We start from the raw sequence: 12683 nt of genomic DNA, 5'->3' as shown, positions 1-12683 counted from the left end.
CAATTTCATGCTTCAAGCTGTGGCTCATGGTGTAATTTCCCATGTGGGTGAGCAGAAAGAAACACTTCACCTCTGTCCTCACCTCCGACACCCCCCTTAGATCTCTGTGGATAGACCTGAAATGCCAGTGCAGGCTGATTAGTGTTTAGTGAAGCTGTTAGGAGAAGCAGATTAATTTAGTTCCATCAGTGCTTATTTCGCTTCACATACTGCATCTGATGTAGACAAGGGCAGAGTTCAGGTATTGACAACAAAAGGTCTCAGAATATGAGTTCTACCAATTAAAAAAAAATGTGGTAACTGCTGTTTTCCTGCCCTGACTATTTTGTTTGCTATACAAAGTGACTTGGCTTCAAACAGAATGTCTCCACATTTCACTTCAATAACAAATCAAGAAAAATGCAATGGAGATACATTTGCAGCTCTTCCATTTTTACAGGGGCTTGTTATCACTGTGCACAGCTTTTCAACCTCAGCATCCCAAGATAACAATTACTTTGCCTGTTTAAAAAGCTTAGGATTTCATTTTCATCAATGACTTTTGAAGCTAACCCCATTTTTTTTTCTGTGGCATCTATACTGCAATTATCTTGTGACTGCTTGTTTGAAGCAATGGAGGAAAGTGGCCTTAATTTGACTAGAAACTTCATTCTTAAAAGATATCTGTCATACATCCTCTCTAGTGAGCTAGTCTGAAAAATGCTTTCTTCCAGGTACAGTACATTATTCAGTCACATACTTAACTGTGGACATTCTTTGTTAATGTTATTTCATATTCTATATTTAAGTCTTGAATAGGCTGTTGTTTAATTGTCATCAGCACTGAAAAAATAGTTAATTAAACTTGAACTGTCACGGCATTGCATGTTGATAATAAACCTGCTTGGCATCCTTGAGTCTTATCTGACAACAATATGTATCATGTACTAATTGATAAGTCTCTAGCTGGGGAACAAAATGGACCGAGTGGTTCCTGAAATAAAAATGAGGAATTTATTTTTGCCACGTCAGATTAATCGGGAGGATGAGATACTGTATATAAAATATGAAACTGGAATCTACAGTATGAAATGTCACCTAACCATGTTAAGTAGATTAAATAAAATAATTGTGATATAAAAATTTGCTTAAACTACATTCAACATCACAGTTTCCCTCATTCCCTTCAATAAGATTAGTTTGGTATCACATGTTTTTTCATGGATAAGACTATGTTCACAGTTTACTAGCGTTGAAATTCAGTGCTATGCCTCTACAGCAGAAACTAACAGATATTACAGTTCTGCAAACGTCTTATCCTACCATGTAGAATCTCATTGTCAGATAGTCAATCTTATTAGATTGTGTCATTATCAATGGAGATGCACTTTGGATTCTCATGAGTTGCTGAAACCTTATGTTGTGATCAGCTCACTTCTGCCACTGTTGCCTGTCGAGGAAGGATTGTTCACTCGCCTTTACCAACTGCCTGCCTGTAAGGTAACAGAGGAGGAAGCTGGAATTTATATCAGTAGGAGATAAATTGTCTAACTTTTTTATCATGGAGAAGGACCTAAAAGCATGGCAGAAAACTGGATTTCCACACAGACCATTGTTTTAGCATGGCTTCCATGACTTTTTGGATGCAATACTACAGTGTATATTAGTATGTATAACAGTTATATGGTTACATATACAGGGGGTAGACAAAATAATGGGAACATCAAGCAATATATGGATATTAACCAATAAGGAGTCAGGCTGTCCTTTGCTTTCAGAACAGCTCCAGTCCGTCTTAGAATACCGTTTTACAAGTTTTGAACTGTTTCTAGTGGGATTTTGGACCATTCTTCACGTAAGAAAGCCTCCAGTTCTTTGAGAGACAAAGGAGGTGGAATCCACTCCACACTCTATATTCCAGAACTTCCCGTTAAAATTTAATGATATTTAGATCAGATGGTTAGGGAGGCCGTGGAAGGTGTTCGACTTCCATCCTGGCGTTCATGAAACCGCTCTGGCGCTCAGCAGTGTGTATGAGGGCGTTATCATCTTGGAATACGGGAACATCTTGAGCAAACAATGTTAGCACCTTGTCACCTGAAATGGCTTTGTATTTTCTTGTCCATAACAAGAGTAGTGATCAGACCCAATGACTTCCATGTAATACGCTGCCCATAATGTACCATAACAAATCCACCACCATATTTAACAGTTGGGAACAGGCAGAGTGAATTAAAGCCTTCCTTTGGCTTTTTCCAAACATAAACTCATCCAGGGTAGGAAAAAGTAAAAAAATAACTCATCAGACCATGTTACTTTCTTCCACTGCTGAGATGCCCAGATATTGCGCTCATTATACCAAATTAAGAGTTGGTCTGCCTTGGCTTTAGTTACAAGTGGTTTCTGACTGCAGCCTTACCATGAATACAAGTTTTGTAAAGCTCATGACGTACAGTTTCTGTTGAGACTGGGTCATGTAGATGAAGATTCAGTTCTGTTTTGTAGGGAACCTTCCTGTTGATTGTCTGTTTATCTCTGTTGGTGAGCTTCCTCTTGCGAACCCTGTTCCTCTTTCCCAAAGATGATTATCCTTGTTTGGAGTATGCCGTCATGATTTTCAACACTCTTCCCCTTAACACACTTAATAGTTCTGCAGTTTTTGTGACTGACACAGGTCCCATTGGTGCACTTACTGTTTGACCTTTTTCATCTGTGAGGCCTCTCATGTTGCTTTAGAAACCCACCTCTTAAGACATTTAATTCAAGACATCTTTCATAGAGGAAACATTGGTAATCAGTATTGAAATTAATATGAAAGACATGCAGAATCCTTTTTAATCGTGATTTAGTTACCTAGTGAAAAATGATTTGTATTTTGAAGTGTTTCCATTGTTTTGTCCGTCCCCTGTATATAGAACTTACTGTATATAAAGTTTAAGGTTTTAACTGTAAAAAGTGTTCAGTCATGTTTAGGGATTGTTTACCTAACAAATTAGAATAAGTATAAAGTAAAGCAACTGTGTCATTTTATCCCGCAAAAATGAATTTGGATGGGGTGACGAATGTGGCATTTATTTGGTAGGAGAAAAAATGTTATTGAAAGTGAAATGTTGCTGCCAAAGGCAACTGTTCTGTATAAACTACCTAAGTTTGGTTAGTTTGCTTTTTTTTTACATGGAATACGTTGCACATTAATATTTACATTGTTTACATTCAAATTCAAATCAATTTTGCTTTCAGTAAGGGGATGTAAACAATGTGAAATGGCCATTTGACATCTTTAACACTGTTTTGTTAGTGATGTTTCCTGCAAGCAAGTTCAACACTGAATGTTAGCTCAATCCTCCTCCTGCATCATGCAGTGATTGTTTGCGAAAAATAATAAGGAATGCTGGGTATTTTCTTTGGATATTAGTATTTTCATTGTCAATCTGGACCTGTTATTTGATATTTTACCGAAGCCTCTTTTAACATTAACTTAATGGGCGATTATCTATTATTTTACTATTAAATTGGGAAATTACCACTTCCTGTATTTGCTCAGACATATCCTGCACAGCAACGAGACTCTTTCATGTTTCATTCATAATGCTGTTTTTCAGGTAAGCCAAACTCTGTTTGTTTGCCAAGTGTATTGAGACTAGTTTAGTTGGTTTCTGATTTGCACTTTGTTTTTCTCTTTGGTTTCTAAACTCTCAAAACAAGGAGTGCATTTTCTGTACGTTGGGGTTGGGTGCAAGGTTTGTTGTTGTTCATCACTACAGGTTTCCAAACTAACATCCGTGTAACATGCAAAGAGAAATTGAGTCAAAGAGTGACTCGCATCGTCTCCACTGACTGAAATACAACTCAACACTCGATAGACTCCCCAGAAGCCACATGTTGGTAGACACATAAAGTCAGCCAACTCTAGTCTGAGTGAAACAACAGGAGACAAGGGTTTGGATTGTGCTCTCTGACCTGCAGAGGCTTTTGATAATTAAGATTAATAATTGCATAGCGGCTCAAAAAACTGTTCTCCAGTGTATTGTAAAGATGAAATATATTATATAATACCTCAGTATAATGCAGTACATATAAAAAAGGTGTTTGGCTGTCAGTTATCCCAGGCTTTGCAAAATCCATCAAGGGATGTGGTTGGAAAGTGTCAATTTCCTGATCTGAGCAGTCAGCTGTACCAGACCACCCACTCTCTGCAGGCAGGGATGGATTCTACTAAACCCTGGCTTTATTAAAAGTGATCTGCAGCAAACAATCTGCTACCGATTTGTCCTTTTTGAGTGACAGACAGGGAGTCAGGACCTCATTCTGTCAATCCATAACTTCATTTATCAAGATAAGATGTATTTGATTGGCCTGTCATTTGCAGTATGACCATTTTTTTTTTATTGTCCTGAGATGTTAACGGGTCCAGTACAATGCCTTGATTTCGGCTGTGATCGGTGGACAGCAACAAAATGATGAAGGTGAACGATTACGTAGAAACTGCTAATGGGGGATAACCCCCATTTAGAAAACATAATTACAAGAATTATTCTAGTTTAAAATGAATTTCAAGTTGGGAAAATTTGCATGTGACAGGAGTTCCTAAACTCATGGTAGCAAACCAAGTTGCAAATTATGACTTGCCTCTGTATCAAACATGTAATGCAAAGATATCTTCAAAGCATTGATAGGGGAAATTAATAGAGCTGCTCCAAATTACAGTATGTAGAGAATACAATAGCACATTTCACACAGATGCTGAAATACACAGTCTGCATCATAATTTAATCTGTGGCCTGTTAACAGATCACACATATTATTAAAGTGAATGGGCTGTTAAGCAGCTGGCCAAAATGCCTTGTAGAAGTGGCAGGAATCATTCCATTTCTCAGTTTCATTGTAAAAATAACCATATTCCATGATAAAGGTGCACTCTCATATATTAAACATATTTTATATGTACCTGGTCATTATTTTCAATAAATCTTTACTTATCTCGTTCTAGACAGTGAAAGGAAACAAGATTGCAGAGTGTTGTGCTCATACGTTTCACAGTGTACCTATGGAATATTAGGTTTCATTGTCACATGGAAAGATGCATACTATATTTCAAAATGCAAATCCATGATCCACATATATTCAGCTGGAACAGTGGTGCATTGACAGCAGAAATATATTAAAGTTACAGATAAACATACTTGTACATCATAGGCAAATAGTGAAATGTGGAGTTTAGTGACTGTTCACTACATTTGTCTTTGGTCAGTTTGATATATTTCCCTAAAATTAATAGCAGTTAGTTTATCTAGAAAACACGTTTTGTGTACTGTATATACCTGTAGACGTACAGTAAATTACTTAATATCTGTGTATTGAGGTGACTGGTTTGTCTGTTTTTTGTTTGGTTATTATGCATTATATTTTTGTACATGTTGATGTGTAGCTGATTTCATTTTTATATGATTGTAAAGCCACTGATCGGGGGAAAATTATTAATGCTTGAAGAAGATGTTGTGCCATTACAGTATGTGCCAAACAGTGACCTGCAGCATCAGATCTTAATTCTTTTAATTTTATCTCCTAGAACTTTGACCTAAAGTTGACCCTTTCTTTTCTGCTAACTATGGCTTGCAGAACCTGTACAAGCTTCTCCTGACTGATTTATTATTCATTTTTGGTGTGTGCATCTGATAACGTAGGCAAATCAAGTGGTAAATCTGATTCTACATCTCGTTATTTGAGCACTTGTGCCATTTTCTGCACAGGATGCGAGCTTATTTGGGTCTTTTCTTCCTCTGTTGTTGATTACGCTGTCACACTGCCTACATGTTTATATGTCAAGATATAATGTATCAAGGTAAAACCCCTTTGGGTAAAAAAGTTCTGCTAGGTTTCAAACAGCTTGTGGGAAGTGAAACTATTTTTATTGATCTATCTGTCTGTGTTACTACTATCTTTATTACTATAAGGAATTGATTCGAAAATATGAAATAGGAGTTTTAAAATGGCTTTATTATTGAAATTTCCGGCTGCACTAAGATTTGTTTTTTTCTGTCGGGGGCAGTTCTGCTTTGTTGTGGGATGAGTTTTAAAGTTTTTCATATAGTAGCTCTGTTACAACAGAGTATATCGGTTCTGGAACTGGGGTTAAATCTTTGATATTCTGACATTTTTTCTCTTTTTTTTTTGCATTGACCTTCCACCTCACGATGCTGATGTTTCTTTGGCTTAGGTGTTAAAAGCTATTTATAAATGTGTGACAGGGAGAGTGCTTTCCCTCTCTATGGTTAAGTTACCTTGGTGCGGTTATAAAGATGGATGAAAAGTCTTATGGTTTCTTAATTTTATACCCTACTTTTGGTATAATTGTTCCATTAACGACCAGCTAAAATACTGTGACTGCACTGTTGTCCACTGGCTTTACTTTCATTTGTCTGAATGTGCAGAATACAGCATGTTTTTTTTTCAAGTTCTGATTTCTGCTTTCATGAAGGCATCACAGGCATCAATGCAGAAGATTACATTTTCCTCTTGTAATGTTTAAACTTGTCACTCTCTGGATGGTACAGTAAGTAAAATTATGAATTACTGCATTGATGCCTCTTTGTACCCACACACACATTTCTTGTTTATATGAAAGTGCATTGATCACCTTTGATGTTGTCTCAAATAATTTGTCCAGGAACTAGTGCGGTGATATTGCATTACCCCAATTCAAAAGGCACCACAACAGCAATGACAGTGAGTTAGTGCCTTTTATTTATTTATTTATTGACTTCAACATGGAGTTCCCAACAAATTCATTATCTTGACTTTAGACAGCAAACTGCAGAATTAGGGGGTAACTGGATCGGTCACTTTGCAAGCTGCTTTCATGCTGACATACAGTAGCAACCTTATAATATGATTTTTTTTAGTGTGGAATGGAAATTCGGGGACAGTTAATCAAAATTCCATTAGCATACGGATGGCCTTTCTCCGGGATCATAATGGCCATCCTGTCTGTGGCTGAACAGGCAGATCCTTAACATTTATCCTCACTAATGACAAGGAGCCCTTTTTAAAATCTGAGGGAATATACTGTAAATATACATGATCAAAGGCATCCCATTCTGCTTTTCTTCCTTTATGTAAAGTTATGAAAACTTGTTTCATTTCTCCAAGTAATGCTGCAATTAGTTGCATCTCACACATTTTTGGTTCCCCTTTTCCTTTGTGGCAGTGATAGTTATTCTGTCTTTCACAGCAGTGTTTGCTTGCCTTAATAAATGATTACAGTACTATATGGGGTCTTCGTTTAGGAAGAACACGTCATTGAGAAAGTATTGGTAACAGACCAACAGCCTCTGGGCTTTATCATTGTATCATTATGAAAAAGTAGTTTGGCCCATGTTGCCTCTGCCAGTGTGTGATTGTAGTCTCACTTTCCAATTTTATCTTTTGTATCAGAAACCAGTCAATAGCCACATTACTAATTACACATTACATAACACATTAACCAATACACATTATTTGGCTGGCCAATGTGTCCGCTCAGTGTATTTACTTATTAAGCTTTTAGTGAAGAAGAGCCGCTTGATTCCTCTGGAATTAACTCATTGCTCATCTGTTTTTATTTTCTAAGTGTTTGAGGAAACAAAAGTCATAATAAATAGTCCATTTAATGTTTTAGTAGAAAAGTATGCATTATTTTTATATGTATATATTCAGCTTGAAAGGTATTCATAAACTTAATACATTGTGAATGGATGAACCATTATTTTGGAAGATTTGCGTTTGTAATATCCAATATTGTTTGTGTTTTTATTATTTATACTACATACAGCATACCGACCAAACATTTGTTGGTTTATTGTTCAAACCAGCTTGAGCTGTATTAAAGATGTGAATACAATTGTATGTAGGGCAAATGAAAAGAGCTTGTGTATGTAAACATAATGTTATTGTATAGTTATAGTTATTGTACATTTAACTTTTTTTTGTTAAATTACAGTATAATATCATTTGAGTGAGTTTGACTATTTTTTGAGTCAGTAATTTATACTTAACATTAGTTTCATCCAAATGAGGAAATGTTGCTCTTGGTGCTGATATCTGGCACATTGCTTCCCTGATACAAATGTATTCCTTAAATGGATGTTATATATAGGAGTGGTGAAATTTGGAGCAGCACAGTCAGCAATTCTTTTTTCTAGTGCTGTTTCGAGAAGAGCAAGAGCCTTGCATTAGCAGTGTAAAACTAATGACTGCAGAACCTTGCGGGAACCTAAGAGAAAAGTAGGTACCTGACAGTGCTGTACGTATGGTTAAGCTGAGAGAGATGCTGATCTGAGCAGAGAGGTCCAGCACGAGAGGAATTGCACTGGCAGGGAGGAAGCTGAACAGCAGGGCGCTATTGATGCTTGACAGTCCTTCGAGGCTTGTAGGAGCTCTGTGGAAAACCATCTCCATGATGAAACATATTTTCCTTTCAGCCGTCTTAACTGAAGAATATTGTTACAAATAAGGAATGATAAAAATGTGAACAACAAAAAATGACTGACTGGTTTAATCAATAAGTTAAATTAAGAATCATAACCTCCCTAGTAGATTATTTTGCCAAGAATATACAGTAGTGGCTGGTATAATTAGAGGCACATGAGTTCATTGTCCTCTGACACAGCTTTGGTGAAAGTCGTAATAAATTAGGCACACTGTATTAAACAGCTATTTATTAACAATGACACACACTAAAGTACACACAACATAAGCATACAACACACAAGTTACGCTATTTTCACATTTACACACAAGGCATTCAATAGGCCCACATCCTAACCACTCAGAATAACCAATACTGCCACAAAGCATTCAAGCTCTTTTGCAGTATAACACCTACAAATGAGAGAATAAGATAAAGCTGCCATCTAAACCAAACACAATACAACTTACTGTACACTTTAACTTCTCTTTCTCTTTAAACCTGGATGTTACAAAGTGATGGGAAACCTATCTCCATATTTTAAAATTCAATCACCAACCAGGAAAGACCTTTTTTAACTCTGGGAATTTTTATACAGGAAATCAAAGTTTCCTAAAAACAACGGAATAACAAGGCCTTTTAACAAGGTTCAAATATTTAACTCCAGTCTGGTCTTTATGAATGATGAGGACAAGAGGCTCTCGCTTTCTGCCTTTCTGTCTCTTGTCATCCCTCTTGTCTCTTCCTTCTCTCTTTTTCCCCTACCTGCCTGTTTTATTCTGTCTTCCTGTACTGTTGCTTTACATTTAAATAATTTACCCAGAACTTAATTAACTAAGGTAAACCAAGGTAAACTTTACAATTGCTTTGATCACTGAATCTTGCACTTGTACATCTCAGCAAAGATCTCCTTGATGTGAAGCTGGACAATAACCAGGTGTTACCCATGATAACTATATTCTTAAAGGCACTTTCTGACAATATAATAAAATACAATTCAATATAGTGTAATACTTTTAAGAAAGAAAACACAATGTTCAGGTGATACCTGAAGAAGGCTCCATGGCCGAAACATTGTGTTTTCTTCTCTTTTCAGCATGAAATAAACCTTTTCTTGTTTCATTGCAACCTACGCATGCTGACGCAGCTACCCACCTGAATTACTACAGTAGATAATACTTTTAATATTTAAAAGGAAAGTGATTTAGAGTTCACATCAATGTAAAATGTTTATCTGTGGAAGGCCAAGGACATTTTGTACTGTAAATGCTAACATGCTGTGTTTCTATTACTTCATAACAAACACAAAGTGATGCAGTTGTGTTTTTTTTTTCTAATTATTCTAATGAAGGATTAGTAGTTTCATTTGCAGGATTTCTGTACAAACAAGGGCGTGCTTGCCACACATCATTTGGATATAGATTGGCATCTAGCTCCCTGAGTGAGTGACATTAGAAATATGGATTTGCAGTGCTCAGGCCCTGCTGGGAGAGAGTGTGTTTGTTATGCACAAGAAGGTGGAAAAATGGTATAAATGGCTTGGAGGAGGTTCACAGGCAATTGGCTGAATGACTAGATCAGTGCGTGTCTGGCTGCCTGCCAGATGCCTGACCCATCCTATCAGGTCTGCAGAGGTGTTTGTGTAGAGGGACGTTTTCCACCTAACCAACTGTAGAGGAGAACATAGCTAACTGCAGCTGACACATTCCAGTGCAAGGATTCCACTCCAAGACCAAGACACTTGTTATAACACACGTTGGAAAGGCTAACGACTGGTTCCTGGTCAGATTGTGTTAACAATACATTTGTCAAATATTTCAGATGGGTAGCTGTGTCAGCATGCGTAGGCTGCAAAGGAACAAGTAATAGGTTTATTCCATGCTGAAAAAAAGAAGAAAGAGAACACAACGTTTCGGCCGTGGTGACACCTGAAGAAGGCTCCACGGCCGAAACATTGTGTTCTCTTTCTTCTTTTTTTTCAGCATGGAATAAACCTATTACTTGTTCCTTTGTCAAATATTGCCATTCTCTGATCCTGTATGTACTGTAGCTGCCCATGCCAAAGACTGTTTCCATCTGTAATTTTTAATCATCCTCTACATTGCTATTACAGTTATTATTCTTATTAACATAGTGATCCAAGGGGAATGTTCTTTACTTTGTTGATTTTTTTGTAATTTTTTATGTATTTTTATGATTATGATTATTGTCTGTGGTACTATAAGTCCATAATCATGGATTTTATTTTCTTCTGCAAATCAGATTACCTTTAATCTTTCAGATAATAAAAAAAGACTGTTATTAATGTGCTACAGTAAGCTGTATTTGCTTGCTAGCACATTCTGGCACAGTCTTTCTCAGTGGTAACTTCAGTACCAGCTAGGCAGCAACCTGTCACAGTAGCAGCAGGTCTGGTGTTAGTGGCTCTTAACCTGTTCTTCATAATACTTCCACGGGTTCAGTTCTCTTCTGTGGTCATTCTGCCTTTTGACCAGCTGATAGAAAGGGTATTGCTCATATTGACAGGAGGTCAAGACATTTTCAATTCTTTCTTGATGTCTTTCTGGCAATCTGATACTCACATTCAAAAACAGAACAGGGAATATGCAGCATATAAAAAACTGACCAGACATTAAGCAGCAGCCACTGACAAGATGATCAAGGGTATATTCTTCAGAAAAATAATATGAAGTGCGGTGAACAAGATGAGATAAAGCATTGCGTCACCCATGAGGTGTCAATATCTTGCTTGGCAGTCAGCATGCAAACACAGAACACTGCACCTGAAAGATGATCTGCCATTCCCTTCCCCACTCAGGCACAGTGTGTTTGTGCTGGGGGTTTCATAAGCTTTAGCTAGGATACATTCCCACCATGTCTTTGATAGGCATGCATTTAGCGTAGTTATGAATGGTGTCTGCTAGTGACAAGATAATTGAAATTAGATTTGAAAGTGTTTATTATCTACAAACAAGGATCTGAAACTGGGAGCCTCAGCTTGGCTTCGCACAGATGATATTTTAATACCAGGACATGCACATACATGAAGCTGTATAACGCAGATATTACAGGAATATGCTGGAACAAAACAAGAGTTTTGTGGGAGAACATCTTGGGTGGCCCGCGATTTGGGAGACAGAGGTTATTTGTGGTGTTCTCTCAATAAATATCCATCCATCCATCCATCCATTTTATAACCGCTTTATCCAATACAGGGTCGCAACACTATAAATATATAAAAAATAAAGAGATCAACAGTATTGATTTTGAAGTCTCTTGCCAAATTGCTGGAGCCAAAAATGTGTAGTTTATGATGCAGGATTGACATCAAATGCACAGTAATCTAGAATCAAATCCCCAAGTAGAGGATTTAGCGGGCAGCAGTGGAACTGTTTTTCTGCATCACAGCCAGACCTGCATTTGATGTGCTGTGCATTGTCATTTTCTTTACTGAGGAGGCTTGTGCTAAAAGATGGAGCTCTTCATGGGTTTACCAGCGTGAGAGTTGTGTGTGTGTATGTTCAATCAGGCTAATTAGGGGGAAAAATGATTCATGTTGAGTGCTTGGTAATTGCACTGAAAATTGCAGGATTTCCGTGGGATACTTGACCAGAAAAAAAAGTAATGCAAATGTAATGCGAGTGCCAACCGGGACACAATCAAGATTGTCGGTTTTTGACTCCCAGGTTTTCTCTCTTTCCCCAACAGGTCGACAGACGTGTCCTCCTGAGAAATTCAGCTGTGGGGGGTCCTCTAATAAGTGCGTGTCATTATCCTGGCGCTGTGATGGAGAGACAGACTGTGAGAACGGTGCAGACGAGGCTGGGTGTTCGTCTGGTAGGTGTGGCTGAGGGGTTCACTTCTGGAAGCTCCAGATTAGCTTGTGCTGTGGAGACAAAGTGAAGCGGTTGCAAAGGGCTGCAGAGCAATTTCGATCAGGGAGCGCGATAAGAGTCATAGGTTTTCTGAACCGAGGCAAAGAAAGAATGAGGTGGGCGTTGCTGATTAGTATGAGAGCCCGCACTGCCAAGCAGACCCATCTGTGCGAGACCGTCAGAGGCGCAATGGGTTTCCACCCCAACGGCATCACCTTGATCAATTGTTTTTGACACCCTGAGCGAGGGAAAGCACGATTCAGCTTCTCAGAACTAGAGCAAATTCTCATATTGAGCATGTTTGAAATCTGTCTCTGTAAATAATGGTAATAATAACCAGGACCATGCAATCTCTTCCTCTGCTGATAACGGTGAAGACATTG

The 12683-nt window shown here is 37.8% G+C and overlaps 1 protein-coding gene across 6 annotated transcripts in view; it reads left to right on the top strand.

Moving 5' to 3' along the window:
* lrp8 (low density lipoprotein receptor-related protein 8, apolipoprotein e receptor) overlaps positions 1–12683 on the top strand; it is a 126301-nt gene that overhangs the window by 61687 nt on the left and 51931 nt on the right. For 5 of the 6 annotated variants that reach the window (XM_015355611.2, XM_015355613.2, XM_015355612.2 and 2 more), the window contains exon 4: positions 12134–12262. The exons of the other annotated variant lie outside the window; for it this stretch is intronic. In XM_015355611.2, the coding sequence (XP_015211097.2) occupies positions 12134–12262 (129 nt within the window). The remainder of the gene's footprint in view (positions 1–12133; positions 12263–12683) is intronic. 6 annotated transcript variants of the gene reach the window in all.

The sequence above is a fragment of the Lepisosteus oculatus genome, chromosome 9 (assembly GCF_040954835.1).
Source record: "Lepisosteus oculatus isolate fLepOcu1 chromosome 9, fLepOcu1.hap2, whole genome shotgun sequence".
Lineage (NCBI taxonomy): Eukaryota > Metazoa > Chordata > Actinopteri > Semionotiformes > Lepisosteidae > Lepisosteus > Lepisosteus oculatus.
Note: the sequence above shows the minus strand (reverse complement) of the source record. Positions and strands in the feature narration are given on the sequence as shown.